The following is a 20,659-nucleotide window of genomic DNA, read 5'->3' on the forward strand; positions in this document are numbered from 1 at the left end:
TCAAACCAAACCGTACATATTTTATATTGCTATAATCATAATCAATGTTCTAATTAATCAACCGTTTTGACCCATGTCATGTTGAAGGAGTCACGGGAGAAAAAACAAAAAATTAAACCAAGGTGATATGATGAGGCACAAGAAAGTATATGCATGGTCCCTCTGCCTTTGTACATGTTTTTCTTTGCTCTGAACCAACTTGTGTACATGTATTTTCCTAGGTACTTTATTTTCATAATTATATCTACCTTTCAACAAACAATGTATATGATCCGTCGCTTTCATCATACGGTTTTCTACCGAAATTTTTATTTATACCATATGTAAAAAAAAAAAAAAAAAAAAAAAATCAAAAATCATGATTTGTGAAGATTTTGAAAAACACCATGCCAAACTATTTTACAGTTTTATTCTGGGGGCGCAGATTAGTTTGGAGGGCTCTCAAAAACTCAAAAATATATTTAGGTTTTTTAGGGGCATCCAAACCAATCTTCGCTCTTTCAAGAATGGGATTGCATAATGGTTTGGTGACCTTGATATTTTTAAAAATTTCATAATTTGAAGTGTTTTGGTTTATTTTTTTAATATGACATAAATAAAAATTTCGGAGTTTTTACGGTGAAATTATATTTCGTTCAATTTATAACACATATTTTGAGGACTTTTTAATTTTTATAAATGAATTAAATATTTTATTGGGAAGGAGAAAGATGAATTTTTTTCAATACATTAGAAGGAATTGAATCATTGTTTCATTTCTAAAAAGAAAATATATTTTTTAAGTAACTGAATTATCAATTTGGTTTTTTAGAATTTATATGTATATCTCAATCCTTATTCATTGAAAATATCTAATCTCCATACAAATTTTAAGAAAATGAACTAATGATTCGGTTCTTTCTATGACATTAAAAAATATTTCTATCTTTCTGATTCTTTATAAAATATTTAATACTTATCTAAATATAAAAAAAAGCTCTAGATATTTTGACTTATAAAGAACATCTTTCCTAGTAAAAAGGTCTATGAATATTTACATGGGTAGCTTGGTAAACCAACCTAGATAATAACCCAAAGTTACCCTAGTATAATTATTAATTATTAGTGATTTATAAAGTGAGAAACAAGTAACAAGCAAAAACAAAGATGTGCATGCATGTGCATGGCACAATAGCACAATAGCACAATAGCACATGCAATGGGAAGGGACAATTTTGTGCCTTGGCTTCTTGCTTCTTGGGCAAACAAAAAGGTCAACCATAGGTTAGGAGAGCTAAATGGTAATATAATATTTACTGTTTAACTGATTTCAGATTTGGATATTGGCTTTTGATCTTTGTTAGTTACTCACATGGAGTAACTAGAAAATTGTGGAAGAGGTTAGTTAAAAAAAATTATGTAATTTTTATTGAGGAGAGTTTAAATGTCTCTATTTTTTGTCTCTATCATGTCTTTATTTTTAAGAACTTTAATAATTTAAAATTTAAAACTTAAAAGTCAAAATAAAACTGTTAGATATGATCTACATTATTTTATCCATGCACGCGTAAAAAATTATGACATTTCAACGTTGTTTTGGTTGTCATCAAGAGCTTGTAAAAATGTACTAATGTGGATAATTTATAGACTTTGATTTTTCAAATGATTGATTCACATAAAAACAAAATTGAAATGTGATATTTTCTTATAAACACAGAGAGAAAATAATATAGATCACATCTAATGGTTTTATTTTGACGTTTATGATTTAAGTTTTAATTTGTTAACGCTTTTAAAAATGGAGGTATGATGGAGGCACAAAAAATGAAGGCATTTGAGCTCTCCTCATTTTTATTTATGAAAAAGTGTTCTGTAATTTCATTTTATAAGAGCGACTAATATTGTATTTTTTGTAATAATTAAAAAATTAAAAGATAAAACTTAAAATTATTAATAATAATAACAATACACTTTACATGTAGGACAGAGTCAGAAACTTGAAAATGAGGAATTAAATAATCTAATGTATTTCAATTTATTTTATTAAATTAATTAAAAATATTGATACATGTAAAATATACAAAATTAAATAAATAAATTATAAAATTTTAATTTACAGGAGACTTAGCTCGCCTTCTTCCTCACTATCCTTAGTTCACATATCCGAAAAAAATTTAGTGAATATTTCAGTGAAAGTTTTAACCCAAATTTTACTCAAAAAAAAAAAAAAACTACACACACAGATGTCCTAAAAAACCTATACTCAATATTTTTGTTTTCAAAATTCTAACAATCGATCCGAACCGTTCAACATAGTCTCTATATAAGCATGTACTCCTAAACTAAGTTATATATTTTTTTAGAATTTTTTTCTATTACTTATTGGGTAGAAAATTACTGTTGGTTGATGGTTCATAATTTTCAGATCAAATAATTTTTTGTCCATATAAAAAAGTAGTAAAAATGGACAATTTTACAAACTACCCTTCTTCTAAAATACATCAAACAAAATACCCCTCCTTCAAAATTATTAACAAAATGCCTGTTGTTGTCCTTTTAGGTGCTAAGCATTTCAAAGGAGAGATTGAAGAGTTTAAGCGTAACTTATTTCTTACATGCACTGTCTAGTGCCCACTACCAAAGTATGAAGAACAAAAGTTAGAAAAAGAATATCCAAATAATTGTAATGTATTATGTACCTTGAGGAGGAATCCGATTATCACAATTTTGAGTTACCACAATCATTTTCTAAGTTTAAATCGTCGATCCAAACCGTTCAACATGATCTCCATGATAAAATTTGCTTGCATATCAAATTTTACATTTTTTTGAAATTTTTTTACTATTTATTAAGTATTTTACAAAAACTAGACAAATTCAGACTATTGAATTTTGTACCCATCTTAATAAATAGTAAAAAAAATCAAAAAAAATGTAAAATTTGATCTGGAAGCACATTTTATTGTGTAGATCATGTTGAACGGTTTGGATCTATGAATTGGAATTTGAAAATGTAGAAAATAGTTGTGGTAACTCAAAATTGTGGTAATCGAATCCCTCCTCATGTACCTTATTTTCTCTTCTCATTTAAAACAAGTTTTCTATGAATAAGTAATGCCAGCAAAAGATTGTGCAAATAATAATGGAGAATTTTCCTTAATTAACACGTTTTCAGTTTGCCCTCCTAATTAAGGAGATCTTGGAGGGTCTTTAAGCCTATTTTTTCAAAAAATAATCATAAATTGTCCACGAATCATAATCAACATTCAGGGCTTTTAATCTTGATTGGATTTTTTTTTTTCACTTTTTTCGTTAAATAATCCATCAAATTCCTCTTATTTTTGCAAATAACTAATAGATTTGATTTCTTTTTGGCCAAGATAAATTCCTTTGCATAACAGATCTCAAGGGATAGGGATATTTTGATTTAAACATACGTTGCTATTTGATAGTCGATCATTGATATCATGTATGCATAAATTTTTTTTTTTTTTTTTTTAAACATTGGTAGCAGCTATCAAATTACAAGAATTAAGATGTGTTTAAAACTACAACATCCAACTACAAACTACACAGTATTGCCCATTTCAGTATGCCTCCAACCAGCACTGCCTCGTCTACAACAGGATAGCCATAGCTCAGTCTCTTCTCGGATTATGTCTGCCAATACCACCAGATGCATTCTCTTCCCTCGGAATATGGTCTCGTTCCGCTGCTTCAAAATTTTTCTCTTTTATGAAAATATACATTGTTTTTTCATGTGCTAATTTTTTTTTTCAATAATTTCATTATGTTAGATGTAATAATTTGATAGAGTCGAAAAAATTTCTTGTTTGAAACTTTATTTATTGTTTATATATAATTTGGATTTGTGTTATTGGGTTGCATTGTAATTTTTGTTTTTTTTTTTTGCTGCCATATACAAAATTACTATCCGTGAGCAAGGTACTTAGATCCATGTGCCGTTTGTCCTCATGAAAATGTGGAAGATTATCTCTCCCTTTACTGACAAGATCACAAGAATACCAAAAAGAATTTCGGTAATTTTTGGAGCTGGAAGGAGAAATTAGGAGAAGAGTAGAGTAAATGAGAGGAATGAGAAAGGGGGAGGGAGGCAAGGGAATGTTGGGGATAACAAGAGCATTTTGTTAATATTTTTAGAGGAGGGGTCTTTTGTCGATTTTTTTTATTTATATTCAAAAAAATAATTAAATTTAAAAAAATAACAAAAGTTGAACAAGATTTCGAAATCTATCCAAACAGAAATTTTTTTTCGGTAATTCAGTCCAAAATCGGAAATTTTTTTTCCGGTTTTAGAATTCCAAATCAGGGCCTAAAAAAGAAAAAAAAAAGAATCCGTAATTTTTTTTTCTTTTTTCAGATTTCTTTTTTATTTAAATAAAAATATTTATAATTTATTTATTTTTTATATTGAAATATTAGAAATATTTAATATATCTCTTTGAAAATAGACGGAATACTATATAATTTGATTTATTAGAAAGACTGCTACAAATAATCCGGATCAACATTTTTCATGCCGGATTTTTTGCGGTTGTAAGAAAAATTAATATATTTATTTATGTGTTATTGGAAAAAAATAAAAATATTTGGATTCTCAGTTATTGATCCCGGTTCAAAAGTCACTTCTAAGTAAATACATAAAATATTGTCATCTTTCTAGTACATTTAATTTCTAAAAAGTGGTATCTATTTTTGAAAAAAAAACAAAAATTTTAAGTTATTTAATGATTGTTATTAAAAAGAATTCTCAAAATAGATACAACTTTTTATAAATTAAATGTACTAGAAGGATCACAATATTTTCTGTATTACTTAGAAGTGACTTTTAAACTAGGATCAATAACTCAGAATCCAAGCATTTTTATTTTTTTCCAATAACTCATAAAGAAATATATTAATTTTTCTTACAGCCGTAAAAAATCCAGCATGAAAAATGTTGATCCGGGTTATTTGTAGCAGTCTTTCTAATAAATCAAATTATATAGTATTCCATCTATTTTTAAAGAAATTTATTAAATATTTCTAATATTTCAATACAAAAAATAAATAAATTATAAATATTTCTATTTAAATATAAATATTTCTATTTAAATAAAAAAGAAATCTGAAAAAAGAAAAAAAAAGTTGAAACCGGAAATTTTTTTACGGTTTTTTTTTAGGCCCTGTTTTGGAATTCTAAAACCGGAGAAATTTTTTCCGGTTTTGGATTGAATTACCGGAAATTTTTTTTTTCTGTTTGAGGATTTCGAAATCCTGTTCAACTTTGGTTATTTCTTGAAATTTAATTATTTTTTTGAATATAAATAAAAAATCGGGGTATTTTGTTTGATAGATTTTAGAAGAAGGATAATTTGAAATTTTTCAGTAAAAACATTTCTTATCTATGATTTAGATATCTGTTATGGATGTTATTGTATTGCTAAAATTTGTAAATAATATTTTTTTATCAATATATCGTTAGCGACATTTTTGTTGCTGAAATATTCTAAAAAAATTGAAAAAAAAAGTATACAAATACATATTCATATAAAGATTATATTGAATAGTTCAAATCAATTGTTAGAATTTTCAAAATAGAAAATTTTAATCCATCGCACAAATCAATATGCAGTGTGCAGAGTAGTGTTGTAAAAGACAACCATTTAGGCCGATTAATCGGTCAATTAGTTATTGGCGACAATCAAACCATTGCGAATTTTTCTAACTAATAGACCAATTATTTTCGATTATAACCGATTATTTCCAATTAATCACTTGACGATACTTTGTCCATCCGACGAGCGCATACCGTTATTTGCAACACTGGTGCAAGAGTACCATAGCCTCACTCCCTCAGAAATACTGTGGCTAATTTTGATTTTTGTCAAGTGGGCAAAGAAATATGATTAGCTTTTGTTTGTGACAGTGACTTTGAACACAGTTGCATGTGTAAGCATATGATCCAGAAACTTCACAATGAATAGAGATAGAGATGCTTGTCTGTGGCCTCCTTTAAGTAGGCCCCCATGTTGCTTGGTTTTTCTTTCTTTTTTATTGTTTGGTTTATTAGCATTTAGCACTAGTGGATTATGTTTTTTTTTTCTTCTTCTAGATAACATAGCTTTTCAACCAATTAATTAGGCTATTTCAAAAATTGATTTTTGGGTGATGAAAATCACTGAGTTTGTAATAAGTTTCGTGTATTTTTTTTTATCTATTGAATATGCACAAAAAAAAATAAAAATAATATATATATATAGGGTCTGTCTAAATTGTTGTTGGCAGCATTTCAGCAGAGGTGTTGCCGGGGCTATATTTAGCTGTGTGATGTCCAAACAACAAATCCAAACCGTTAGATGTTTAATCTATATTATAATCTAGTTGGAGACCAAATTTTATATTTTTTTGGAATTTTTTTACTATATATCAAGCTGGTTTGAAAACCGCTGATTTCAATAAATTTCTGTAGCATTGAAATCAGCGGTTTTCAAACCAGCTTAATATATAGTAAAAAAAATTTAAAAAATATAAAATTTGGTCTCCAAATAGATTATAGTATAGATTAAACATCTAACGGTTTGGATTTGTTGTTTGGACATCACAAAACAGAAAAATGGGCGGCAGCACCGCCGGCAGCAAATTAGCCACAGCCTATATATATATATATATATATATGCACAAAAAAATTTCTGTTTAAATTTTAAACTTGCAAATTTTACTAAAATAATATTATTTTGTCACTAGAATAAAAATAAGTTTCGTATATTAGAATTTGTCAAAATGAAATCGAAATATTAAACAAAAGAAAAAGTGTAATTGCAATTAATGAATTCACAAGTCACAACGCCACACTATTTGACTCAATGGTATAGAAGGATTACAGCCGATTTTTTGTTTGAGATACTCTAAAAAAATTATATTAAATTTAATTAGTTGCTTAAATAATTACCAAAGTCTGTTTTGACTTAATCTTACATGTCAATATTTTAGATAGATTTTCACAGTCAAGTCAAAATATTGAACAAACAAGTGTCAAATAAATAGTCGGCTACAACTTAATTACCATTTGACATTTGACATTTGACTTTGGTTAGTGTTCAAATGCTAGATAAAGATGTTTTATTTTAGTCTTTTCAAGTATGATAAATTGTATTGCAACCCAAACTATTTAAGATATTTATCAATTTTTTTATTTCTTTGATAGCTGTTTAGGGATCTAAACTTCGCCTGTGTAATCTACACAGCTTGTTTCAAGCCAAGAAAAAGTACGTAGGAGGGTTCAGCGAGTCAGCAGTAAAAAAACAGCATCTTTATAGAAATGAAATCCTCACGAATTGGGACAGGAGTAGTACTAGAATGGGTGACCACCTGAGAAGTCCCTGTGTTGCTAATTTCATTTGATTTTCATTTCTAGCCTACTCTAACTTGTTTCAGAATAAAGACTTTGAAGAAGAAGAAGCTGTTTAGGATATAGTGCCCATTTAATTGAATTCGTATCCTCTGCATTAACTCAGAAAAGAATCTTTTGAGTTAATACATCTGGACCGTCTGATCATCTTTGAGATCCGTGCAAACTAAATCTGCACTAATATTGAAGACCTCTATGTTTTAGACAGAGACCAGATGTGCTCCATTTACAATCGGACGGCCGATATCTATTAATGCCGACGATGTGAATTCCATTTAATTTGTGTAGAGGATTTGTGGAAGTGAAAAAAGGGCCGAAAGGGACACTCTTCTCTTTGGTTTCTCTTTTTTATGGTGTAGTAAAAGAATTCCTTGAAAGTGAAAAAGCAACCATGGCCCATAAGAAAGAGGCCCATGTTTCGCTTTTAACAGCAATAGTTCAGTGCTGTCCACTTCTGCTGCCTATATGTCAACCAGTTAACAGTTCTACTTCTTCTGCATGCCCATGTTTCTCTTTTGTTCTCTTCTTCTTCTTTTTCTTAGTAATCATTTTTGTGTTCTTGGCTTCTTACAAAACCAAGTACATGTTAATTTGATATCTTTGATACTTCAAGATTCAGCATTTGTTTGCTGATTTTCAGCTTCATAACTGGTCCAGTTTTAACAGTATCAGAGGAAAACTTTCTTTTAATTTCTTTTTAAACATAAATAATAGCTACAATTTATTAGTTTCCATTGATAAAAGAAAAAGAATAAACTACATGAGTTGCTGCTACTTAACCATAAAAAAAACCATACCCAGAAAAAGAACCCCTAACTGGCAACAGGTCTCAATCTCAGCTATGAAAAATACATCACTAATATTAGACCATGGCCCATACAAATCCCTGTATTATAGATACCAGAAACCAGTCCAGGCCCATGGAATATACAAACCATACACTGATAGTCTGTTCCAGCAGTGCACTTTGGGTCCGATCGGCATCGGAGCATTCCGATGCGCTTGAAGATTAGTGCGCACAAAGTATGGAATGCGACATGCATGAATCTTAAAGTGCATCAAACTGCAAATGAAGTAATATTACATTTTGTCCAGAGTGACGCTATGGTACTATGCATAGCACGGATTGGTCTGTACTATGGCTATTTATCTTTGTTTTCAATGTTCAAACAATCAATATGATCTCCATATGAAAATATATTTGCAGATTAAATTTCATATTTTTGAAATTTTTTAGATGGATAAAAAATCACTATTTGTTGAATGGTTTAGAATCTTTAAATTAAGTGATTTTCTACCTATATAAAACAATAGCGAAAAAATTCTAAAAATTTTAAATTTGATTTATAAGTGCATTTTCATATTAAGATAACTTTTAACGATTCAAATTAACCGTTGAGAAGAGCTTCTGTTGCATTTCTTCATCAAACTAGTGGTAATCTCAATCTTAAATTTAATTTTACACACAGATTTTAGTTCGAGTAGGGATTGATTGAAATTAAATTGTAGCTCTATACCCTACACAAATTCTAAACAATTTGTTCAATTGATTGCAATTTTATGGTGCAATCAACCCAACATGAAAAAAATTCATTAGATTTGATTGTTTCAGTTTTGAACTGAGCTGAATTCTCTTCTTATGAAGAACAGTTCATTGAAAAATTATAGAATGTTCTCTCCCTATTTTCTTGTTTCAAATTTTCTAAAAAGCCCATGAAAAATGTAAACCTTACAAAGTCCAGAAAGGCCCATGATCCAAGAAATAAGTACATAAACTTCTAAAAACCAGATCACAACAGAAATAAGTACACCATTTGATGAGAGTTGCAGTATCTTAAAACTTAAAACATGTTATCTGCACAAGAACATGCTGATGCATCTGCTGAGATTGAATCATATCAAGTAACAAGGCATGTAAATCCAGGAACCCGGCGCTAACCTCCCACGCAGGTTAACAAGCTTCTTTCTTTTCCCTGTGCTCAAATTCAACGACACAAAATTTTCAGATCGCATGAGCATTAACACGATGTCTTTCTCGGGATGTAATTGCAAATGTTCCAAGAACCACGTGTCGGGACCCGAATAAATTTTATCAAGGCTCAATTGGTGCTTTAACATCCATTCTTGCCTGGTGTAGCTCTTAAGAACCCAAACAAACAACAATTTTTTCCTGTTGCACAAAGATAGATAATGCAAGAGCCCTTGGGACTGTCTGATTTCAACCAATGTACGGTTTTCCGTATCAGGCGGGTGGATCACCTGATAGGAACATTTGTTTGGATCGATGCACAAGATTTCATAATGAGTTGTTATACGATACACCCTTCCTTCAACGAAAGTGCCCTTCAAACAAAATTCGATCCTCGTGTCATCACACTCCAATTCTTTCTGACTTGTGCACTTGCCTTTCTCGAACGAGAAAATAACAACAGAAGTATCCTTTGAAAAGCAGATGATGTGAAACTGAGAGTATGCTTGAGGATCGAAAGCTAAAGAAAAATCGAGTGAAGGACCGTAAGATTGAATGAAGGACCACACATTTAGCAGAGTCCGGGTTGCCGGGTTATACACATATAGATCGTGTTCAGTTATGGTGTTCATGTTATGGGCATCAATAAGTAGAAGCCCGTTACAGCAGTCGATTATTCTTAAAATATCATAACTAGATAAGGCGCCGATCGTTCTATCAACTTTTACCTTGTTAGCGCCGCGAGATAAGTTCACAAATCCAGCAGCAGAGCTAGATTTGTTGTAGAAAATACCGCTCAAAGTTGGTCGTAAGTGATCGTTGAGCCCAATGGCTTCAAAGGAGAGGGAGAGCCATGATTTGCATACGGTTCTGCAGCGAAAGAAAGGCTTAGGTGGCAAGCGAGAGAGGATCTCTATCACCAAATCATCTGGGAGCGTACTGATCGATGACGTGGCTCGGTTGATCAGCCTTCGAGTCTTGTTGTTTCTCTTCCTGATCCTCTCCGATCGGCGAATCAAGGTGTTAGTCATATTTCTGTGGGGGCAAGGAGAGAAGTAGGTGCAATGTGCAGTGTACAGAGAGAGAGGAGATGGAGCAGTAGCACAGTTGGCTAGAAAAAAAGTCTGTACGTAAGACAACGGTTATCTAAATATCGAGAATTCGAGCTCCTCTCACGACTTCGCACCTATTGTGAAGCTTTTCAAAAGAGAGAGAGAGAGAGAGAAGAGAGGGAACAAGCTATATATACTTATCAAGCGAGAATTAAATAGAATCGCAGATAACGGATTCCTAAAAATGGCATCAACGTGCCGGGTAAATATTTTAACAGATTAGGTTTGGCTCCATGCAGCGCATTGACTATAGAATCAAAACAGGGCTACACATGGTTTGTGCGCTGCATGAAGTCAAAACTACTCTGTTAAAATCTTTACCCAACGTGCCCATGGAATATAAGTGACAACCTTCAAAAATTATAATCATTTTTCTAGCCAAATTAGTAAAGCGTTAATTATGTAGTATTCCTAACATTTTTTTTTTCTAGCTACCAGATTAATTATATCATCTTTAAAATATAAATTATTCCCGCATTCTATTATATACTTTTTTTTTTTTTTAGTAAAGCGTTCTATTATATATATATACCGCCATTTTTATTAATATCCAAAATTAAATAGAAAAATAATAGAATCGCTCGGACCTGCTGAACAATTTTAAAAATGTCCAAACCGGCCATTTCTTGGCCGGTCAGGAATATATATATATATATATATAGAGTTAGGCTGGGTTACTATGGATAGCATAGTGGCCTCTATGCTACGGCTCAATATTCGAGTTTTCAAAATCCAAACCGTCGATCCGAACCGTTCATATTATTCTCCATATTAATATTTGCTTGGAGACCAAATTTTACATTTTTCTGAATTTTTTTACTATTTATTAAGTATTTTACAAAATTGTTGATCCAACGGTGGCTGCACAAAACAGTAAAACCGTTGGATTAGCGATTTTCAAAGTGGCTTAATAAATAGTAAAAAAATTCAGAAAATTATAAAATTTGGTCTCCAAGCAGATATTAATATGGAGAATAAGATGAACGGTTCGGATCGACCGTTTGGATTTTGAAAACTCGAATATTGAGCCGTAGCATAGAGGCCACTATTCTATCCATAGCACCCCAGCCTAACTCTATATATATATATATATATATATATATATAGAGTGTGGCTAATTTGCTACCGGAAGCACTTCGGCCGAGGTGCTTCCGGGGTCATATTTTAGTGTGTGATGTTCAAACAACAAATCCAAACCGTTAGATGTTCAATCTATTATAAAATCTGCTTGGAGACCAAATTTTACATTTTTTAGAATTTTTTTACTATTTATTAAGCTAGTTTGAAAACCGCTATTTAATTTCAATGCTTCAGAAATTTAATAAAAACAGCGATTTTCAAACCAGCTTAATAAATATTAAATAAATTCCAAAAAATATAAAATTTGGTCTCCAAGCAGATTTTATAATAGATTGAACATCTAACGGTTTGGATTTGTTGTTTGATCATCACACACTAAAATATAACCCCGGAAGCACCTCGGTCGAAGTGCTTCCGGTAGCAAATTAGCCGCACTCTCTCTCTCTCTCTCTCTCTCTCTCTCTATATATATATATATATATATATATATATATATATATATATATATATTTTGAAATATCTTTTAGATTAATTCTTTTGATTTATAATTAGCATAATTATACTAATTAAAATACGCTAAATTAATTGAAATTATGTTAGGTTACATTAAAATACACTAAATTACGCTAAATTAGGCCGATTTTGTGACATCTTTCATAAATCATTAAAAATAGTAAAAAAAATTCCAAAACTGTAAAAATTGGGATTCTTTATTATATAACCAATTTATTGAGTTAGATCGAAAAATAGAAATGAAAATCTCAATCAAAAACTTCAACTCAAGTTTTGAGGTTCTTTCCTTCATATTTTGGCAATTCTGAATTTCAAAAATCAGCAAAGCGATCACTAAAATATGGACACTCGAGCGCCGTTTTATGGCTGTTTGAAGTTTCGTCATCGTTTTTTCATTTTCTCAGTCAAGATATCATCTCTCTTAGCGTAATTTAACATAATTTCAAGTAATTTACCATATTTTATCTAATTATATATCAAAAGAAGTTATCTAACAATTTTTTTAAAAACAATTTCCTAATTGGCAAAAATGGCCGGTCCTCATTGAAATTCCAACCGGACAAAAAATGACCGGTTTCTTTATTAAATTTAGCAATTAAAGGAATTCATAATTTCTTAATCACTCCATCCTAAAAATTAATTATAAATTGCAATTAATGCCAGGTCAGCCAAAAATTAGAAACTCCTTTCTCTTCTTCTCCGTATTTTTGAATTTTTTTTCGTCCATTTTCTCTATGTCGCTCTTGCTCTTGCTCTTGCTCTCTCCTCTTTTTTCCAACAGTATAATTAAAGCAAAATAAAATTGATGTCATTCAAATTCTTTAAAAACACGGCATATTGATTCCATTTAGATTTTATTTGGATAGGTTCAAAATTTAGCCCGCAGGACTGGCCGGTGATTGGCTTTCTCTTTGCCTCTGCCAAAGAAAAGCCGAAATTTTTATTAATAGAAAATTATTTAAATAAATATCGATAATAAAGAACGGATTTGAGTTTTTTTTTCTTTTTCAGATATAGAGAAAATGTGATAGTTTATAACGTCCTCTGGACATTATAGACCATCACAGCCAGGAACAGTCTATTTCAGCCTCTGTTTTTGTCAGAAACAGATCATGTTTTGGCAGGAATTGACACTGTTTTGGCAGAAACTGGCACTGTTTCAGGCTGTGATAGTCTATAACGTCTTTTATATCTCGTAAAAAATTCAGATTCGTTCTTCATTATCGATATTTAATTAATTAATTTCCTATTAATAAAAATTTCGGAAAGAAAAGGCCTGGCTCACGGTTTAATGCTGATTGACTATATAATATATGATGGCAATACAGCAAAATAATTCTTTAATTAAATCATGCCAATTCACACTTCAAAAGAAAGTAAAAAAGGAACAAGTTTTACTGATTTGCTTAATCACTCACAAAACACAATTTGGATCTGCAGTTTTATATGCACAAAATTACGACATGTTCACAATTTAACACTATTAGCCTAATATTTTTAGTATCTTATTTAACACAATCATAAGAGAGCAGTTTATAAAAATATGAAAATTCGCCTTTAATTTAGTGATCAAGACAATGTGATTTAAAAGTCATATAAATATCTCGTGCAAATTTAATGTTGGTTGGCTTGATTTCTAATTTTATCTCAAATTTTTTTAATAAAAATGTAAAGTAATTGCTAATTTAGTAATTTTATATCACAAAATTACTAAACACAACAGAAATTGTTGAAATCGATATAGGATCATATTTTACTGAAATTTTTATTTATACCATATTAAAAAAAAAACCAAAACACCTCAAATTCTGAGGATTTCTAAAAACACCCAAATCGCAAAATGGTTTGGTGGTCCCATTTTTGATGTCTCTAAATGATTTGGAGGCCTCTCAAAAACCTAAAAATAATTAATAGCACAGTACATTTTTGGATTTTTTGGGGGCCTCCAAACCAATTTGCAATCCTCCAAGAATGGAGCCGCCAAACCATTATGTAGCCTGGATAATTTTGGAAATCTCCACAAATTATGGTTTTTTTAGTTTTTTTTTTAATATAGTATAAATAAAAATTTCGACATATTTTATGGAACGATAATTACCAAAATTGTTGATGGGGCAACAAAAAAAATTGTCTTTTATATTTTGAGAAATAAGATGCTCTAAGTCGTAAAATAATTATTCGCATATTATTGTAAATTGTGTTATTATGATTCAAGCATTAATACAATAACGCATCTTTATTATGTATACAAGGAGCGCAAAAGCCACAATTAACCGTCCAAATTTCCAATTTTCACAATTACACTATAATTAAGCTTTCTATTTATGAAAATCATTAAAACACAATGGACTATGAATCATTGACTAATTAAAATAATATTTTTTTTGTTAGCACGTGACACATTCTTATTATATTTCATAGCTAGTGTTCTACATGCTATATATGTGTGTGTGTGTGCAAAAAATTAATAAATTTGTGATTATTTTTGGCAACATTTACTATTTTGTTTACGCTAACTTCGATCATTCTATTATAGTGAAATTAAAAAAAAAAATGTACCTCAAAATAGAACAAATAGTGCAATTAAAAAAAGAAATAATTTTATAAAAATAGCTAGTTTACAGTACTGCAAAAGCAAAAATACAAAAATTTGCTCTCAAAATAACCCTATCCTTTCCTTTTTTAAACTCTAACCCATATTTGTATATTGTCAAATATAATAAACTATAAATGTGCCTTCCAATATTAGAAATTCATCTACCTTATATATTAACCCCCAAGGCTCAAACTTTCGTTGCAAAAAATCATATAATCTCCATTAATAAATTTCTTAATTGGATTTATTAATTGAAGATCAACCATGAAAATCTTGTCTCTCTATCTGGTGTGTTTAATTTGCTTTGTTGTGGCCATTTTTTTCATATTCCTCCTTATTACATTGTTTGGAAGCTGCTGTAAGAGGTGCATAGATCATGTCAGAGATGATAACCGGCACCGACTTCCCCGAAGAAACCCGATACGGAACATGCAACTTTCTACTCTTTGGTCCCTCTGGCCTCGCCGAAATAGCGCTAGCTATAGCAGAAACATACCTCCTACCACTCGATTGCGATCACAGATTATATCCTCTGTTTACCGCATGCCACCACGTGCGGCGCCCCGCCCAAGCAACGCTGCTACGGCCAATGCACCACCGGCAACCGATCAATCACAAAGGACAGCAGCACCTTTGCCTAGCGAACCTCGCCAAAGCAGAGTCCATAGGCCGGCATGCGCTTGCTGTATCCACCAAAGCAGAACCTTGGCCCCAATGCAATACGGGTCTAACCCGAGCAACGGTGAGACCGACATACCTCATACAATCCTCCAATCACAGACGATGACCCCTATGCGTTATGGGCCCCACCAAAGCCAACCACAGACGATGACCCCCGAGCCGAGGGAAGGACCAAAAAGTAGAAATTCAAATATGAATAATGCGTATCTATCGGCCTTTATCTACCAAAAATATGAAGATAATAAGAACACCGAGTGCGTCGTATGTCTCAATCAGTTGAAGAATGGAGAGAGGGTTATGCGGATGCCGATCTGTAGCCATTTGTATCATCAAAAGTGCATCGTTCTATGGCTGGTGCAGGAACCAAGCTGTCCTTTATGTCGGTCGCCGGTTAAATTGTCAGTATCAGTTGGCTGAATTGATTTGCTGTTCTCTGGTTTTACATGTAACCTATTTACATTTCTTACATTCAACTGCTATGTATCTCAATGTCAAATTGATAGCATCAATGAGTCTATTTTGTTTTTAATGTACATTAGTTGGTGTGAATTTTAAGTCTATTTTGACAAATTCAATTGAGCCTTTAAATTTATGTGTCTCCTTCTTTTGTTTTGTTTTTTAAAATGTTGTCACTCGTCATCCAAAGCAGAGCAATTGAAAGAAAAACCATATGAAAAAAAATAATCAAGATCATCAAAAGTTTTATGCTATGGAGTTATATTATGGGTATGACATGCCTCTTGCATAAATCTAGGTTTTGAACAAAGGAGGTCTCAATTCAACTGGTAAAACACAAGATACAACAAACAGGTCATTGTATAAATGAATAACAATCAAGTGGATATTTATGCATTATTCCGACTCAGATCACAATATATCTTGTGTGCAAAGTGATTACATCTCTTATATTTGATCTAAAACCAGGTCCTGAAGGATACAATAGAAATAATACTTGAGCAGAGCATGCTCAGCAAGAGAAAAAAGAAAAGAAAAAAAAAAGAAGAAAAAAACAAAAAGAACACAAATACTAGGGTTTCGTTACTTGTGGGGAAGGTTGCATTGAAGAAGTATAAAGAGACCGCAGTTGTCGGTTAATAAGCTTGCTGTGGTTCAAGGCAACCTGTTAATTCAAGTACCAAGAGTCAAATATATTCTTCAATACATGTATTGACTTTCCAGAAATGCACAATTCAAAAAGGGAATTTCTGATAAAACAACAGCTTTTCAAAAGAGGTTTTCTGTAGATTCATGCAATGGTCTGTTATACCAGCTGGTTTACAATGGAGCAATCAGGAAAAAATGAGTAGAGCAATTGGTATGAAAGGATCAAAAGCTACAATTTTCAAAATTCTTATGAATTTCGGTATTGTAGGTATTGGCATGTTACCAGTACATATATACCTTCCTTACCATAAACTTGTCGTGTACACCAAACTATTGTTCTAATAATTTTAGAAAATCAGGCTCAAAACCCAAGCCTGGCCAAATGTAGGAGCAAGGTGCTGTACCAGTTCAGGTACAGCACCTCCTGGTACACCAGGTACAGTAAATTACCTTCAGTTCGATATCATCTGACCACCACTGCTCAAGCCCATGTGCTTCCAGAAACTTCTGTGGCCCTTTAGACATAACAAAAAGCTTCGCCACAACATCTCCAGCACCACTACCGGCAACTACACCTCCCTTCCCCGTACCGACATCTGTTGCCACTGCGGTCCCCGCAGGGTCATTATAATAACAACAAATGTAATCACTGTTATTGACATACAAAAATGGTGTCCATTTGTTCACCTCAGCCACACTTAAACTCCTCTTCTTCTCTTCACCTATGGCTGGAGAAACTGTGCCGGTCCCTCTTGATGGCAACCGGGATCTCACCTTTTCCCAAAGTGACCCTGCCTTTTCGCCAAAACTAATCAAACTCCTCGCCAAGGAAACTGAGGGAGGGTTGAACAAGTGGCACTCCACAAAAATTCCTTTCTTGGCAAGTGCCTTCCCGACTTGAAGTGCAAACCCGGCACCTAATGAGTGGCCCCCCAGACAAACATTGGTACTCCCAAAAGTACCAACTATCTCATTTAATGCATTTAAGGCGCCGGTAAACCTAACCGATCCTTTGAGGCTCTCCCATGCGAGAAACCGAAGGTCATCTTCTAAGTCACGCCAAATAGTGGGGCGATTTAATAGAGTACCACGAAGAGCAAGCACTGCTCGTGGGGCCCCACTTGGTCTGACAAGGATGAAGTCTGAAAGAGCTGCTGTTCGGTCCCACTCAAAAACTGCACCATAAATTGAGCCGTCCCGCTCGTCAGTTAGGGTTCGGATCAGCTTGTACTTGAACGGCTTCCACCATTTTGGGGCTAGGCCGGTGGTTTCGTCTTTTTTCTCTTGCCGATCCAACTCGAGCAGATACACAGCTTGGATGAAGCATGCTATCACCATTCTTTTGTAATTTGGGTCTTTCCTGTAAATTTACCAGATTAAATTCACTAGTTTTTGTATCATTTGCTTACACAACTATGCACCTAATAAAGAAAATGGTGGTAAAAATAAGCCTGTAATTATGCTGAATTGGGAATTTAATGTGTTCATTTAACCTGAATATTCTCACTTTTAAGCTAATTTTTAATGCACATCTCGCATAATTAACCCTCAACTTTGAAGAAACTTGGCCTCAATCAATTCTGAAAATCTAGTGTCATGGGTCCTGCCCAATTTCCAACAATTGTTCAACCAAGTCTCACAATCTTAAAATTTGATCAATACACTGTTAGTTAATTTTTCTTTTTCTGTTGTAAATTATTTCCGAGATGAAATGAAAACTGGTAGAGCATATTCACTTTTTCAGAAAGAGAAAAAGGATAATTAAAAAAGTTTAGGCATCATATCTTTTTTTTATTTTGCAAAATAACATTTTTTAATAAAAAAGAATATAAGAAATGAGAATATTTTGAAACCCCAAAATCTTTATCCGAATATTTAGAAACGAACAAACATGAGCCACAATTTCTTCAGGGTTGCGTGTGAAAAAATTTAAAGGTAAAACTGGGTAAAGATTTTAACAGATTAGTTTTGGCTTCATGCAGCGCACGTATTATTAGAATCAAAACAGTGTTCCACGATTAGTGCGCTGTATGAAGTCAAAACTACTCTGTTAAAATACTTACCCGTAAAACTTAGGAACGCTACAAAATTGGAATTTTGTTTCGGCCGAACAAATTCGGAAATTTGTCTTCAAACAAGCATTTGAAAAGATACAATCTAGATTTTCCTTTTACATCATCTGTGTCGTTATATGTATAGCGGATCAAATTAGCTTACCGGACGACCCGCTTTCACGAACCGTTACTTCTAATCGCCAGAAAAGTTTCCCGATCGATTGCAACTTTTCAAGAGACATTGAAACCTTGTTCGCCATTTGGCAATTTCAAAAAGGAAAGAGTATACATATATCCAAAACCTAAATAAAGTAAGGAAAACACCAAAGCACAGATCCAAAGAGGAAAATCAAAAAAAGGGAAAGGTTGAAAAACGAACCAGCTGGAGCGAATGAGATCTCGCCAGTTAGGAGCGGAGAGGTTGCGAGGGCCTGAGACATGGAACTCGTACGGATGAGGCGTGGTTTCAGATGGTTGCTCTGGTGTGGAGAAAGCAGCAGTGGCTTCAACTGGAGGAGATTTCGCCATGAATGAAATGTTGCTTGCTTCTGCTCTCAGTGTTTCTCTTTGATTAGGTTTGTGAGAAAGAGAGAAGGAATAAAGGGGAGGAATAGCAACGGTCGAATTGGGAATAATTATTAGTGGAAGTGGAGAGGAATAAATAATGGAATATTTAAAAGGTGGGGACAATGAAATGAAATGAAGAGTGGAGAGAGAATCAGAGAAGAGACTGGAAATTAATAAAAACCTATTTAGTATTTAAATTAATTAATGTGCTTGGAAATTGGAATAAGTTATAATCAGGTGAGATTCATAATTTTCTAAATCTTACATACTTTTGATTAATTTAATGGTGTGCTTCAGAAATTAAGCATAAAAAATGAATAAAAGTAAGATATCATCATGCTTTTATAACATTTAAATAGAAGATAATGCTATAAAAAGACAAAGTTTTTGTGTGTTTCCGTCAAAGAAGGAGACTTAAAACGGACAAGTTTAGCAACTTGTGTTATTTCAAAATTTTATTTGTTTTTTAGTTCGGACAACATGCAATTAATTAGTAGAGAAGTCATCTAAATGATTAATTCCACTGTGAGCGAGGAAGATTTATTTATTTTTTATATTATATTATGTCCTTATTTTTAAAATTTTACCAACTCAAATTTAAAATTAGTTTTGAAATTATCAACTTCATCAAAGTATACAAAAGGAAAGAGAAGCGTGTAATAATCATGGTGTAAAACAGGCGTGTCAAACAAGCTAATAATTTGGTACCTGTGTTTCGACCCGGGTATATATATATATATATATATACACACACAAAATAAGCATTTGCATCACAATTTCAAAATTTTAATCATGGATTCCTGGTGCGGCGTGTAGTTAATACTTAGGCACGCATGGTTGTACACAGTGTTATAAATAACGGTATGCGGTGGTCGGACGGATAAGGTACTGTCAAGTGATTAATCGGGAATAATCGGTTATATTTAAAAATAATTGTCCGATTAGTTGGATCTAATTTATTAATTTTCATTTAATTGTTCCTAAAAATCTCTCATTTAAATTTTGAACTTACGATTTTTTGAGAGTATTGTTATTTGTCACTAGACTAAAAATTAATTCATAATTGCTACTTAAATTAGAAAGATTAAGTTGCTTATTATATTTCATTTTCTTTCAATTTACATTTATTTATTTTTAATTTACATATCAAACTAATAGTGTAAGTGGTGACTTAAATTTATCCGTCTACATAATAGAAATTAGCAATATTTTTAACAGTGCCTTGTAGACGAAATAAGAGTAAAATAAATTCATCCATCTAAATTCTAAACAGGTAATTTAACTTATTTTCGTAACTTAATTCTCTTATTTTACATTTCGTTTGACAACTTATTTGTTAGAAAGAATAAATAGAGGACAGAAAAATAATTAAGAAATTTATATCACCTCTTACTTCTCAACTAAATATGATGTAATTAAGAAAGTAATATCGAAAAAATTGTACACGAATTAATGCTGATTATTGGAATTATTTGAAAAGTTACAAATTGATCCTCAAAAGTATAGTAAATTTATTTCTATTTGTTAGAAAGAATAAATAAATAACAGAAAAATAACAGCAGTCCCCGGATTACGAATAACTCGGGAAAATAA

The 20,659-nt window shown here is 32.0% G+C and overlaps 3 protein-coding genes across 3 annotated transcripts in view; all 3 read right to left on the minus strand.

Moving 5' to 3' along the window:
- The window catches only part of LOC144562628 (urease accessory protein G-like), a 90,173-nt gene that overhangs the window by 27,756 nt on the left and 41,758 nt on the right, over positions 1-20,659 (minus strand). The window lies entirely within an intron of this gene.
- Positions 9,284-10,390, minus strand: LOC144563607 (F-box protein At5g07610-like). Its single transcript, XM_078313089.1, has one exon. The coding sequence runs from the start codon at positions 10,388-10,390 to the stop codon at positions 9,284-9,286; it is 1,107 nt and encodes a 368-aa protein (XP_078169215.1).
- LOC144563218 (alpha/beta-Hydrolases superfamily protein) lies at positions 16,131-19,118 on the minus strand. Its single transcript, XM_078312649.1, has 3 exons — positions 18,879-19,118; positions 16,896-17,805; positions 16,131-16,461 (listed from the first exon to the last, which is right to left on the minus strand). Exons 1-3 carry the CDS (start codon positions 19,025-19,027, stop codon positions 16,369-16,371), a joined length of 1,152 nt encoding a protein of 383 aa, XP_078168775.1. The 5' UTR covers positions 19,028-19,118; the 3' UTR covers positions 16,131-16,368.

The sequence above is a fragment of the Carex rostrata genome, chromosome 12, assembly GCF_964058835.1.
Source record: "Carex rostrata chromosome 12, lpCarRost1.2, whole genome shotgun sequence".
In the NCBI taxonomy this organism is placed as follows: domain Eukaryota; kingdom Viridiplantae; phylum Streptophyta; class Magnoliopsida; order Poales; family Cyperaceae; genus Carex; species Carex rostrata.

Bases quoted from the DNA above. Each gene is read 5' to 3' on its own strand.
- LOC144563218 (XM_078312649.1), bottom strand. From the start codon at position 19,027: ATGGCGAAATCTCCTCCAGTTGAAGCCACTGCTGCTTTCTCCACACCA. The intron at 17,806-18,878 runs GTTCGTTTTTCA...GTAAATTTACAG, and splicing joins GATCTCATTCGCTCCAGCTG to GAAAGACCCAAATTACAAAA. The intron at 16,462-16,895 runs GTAATTTACTGT...TTGAATTAACAG, and splicing joins CAGATGATATCGAACTGAAG to GTTGCCTTGAACCACAGCAA.
- LOC144563607 (XM_078313089.1), bottom strand. From the start codon at position 10,390: ATGACTAACACCTTGATTCGCCGATCGGAGAGGATCAGGAAGAGAAAC.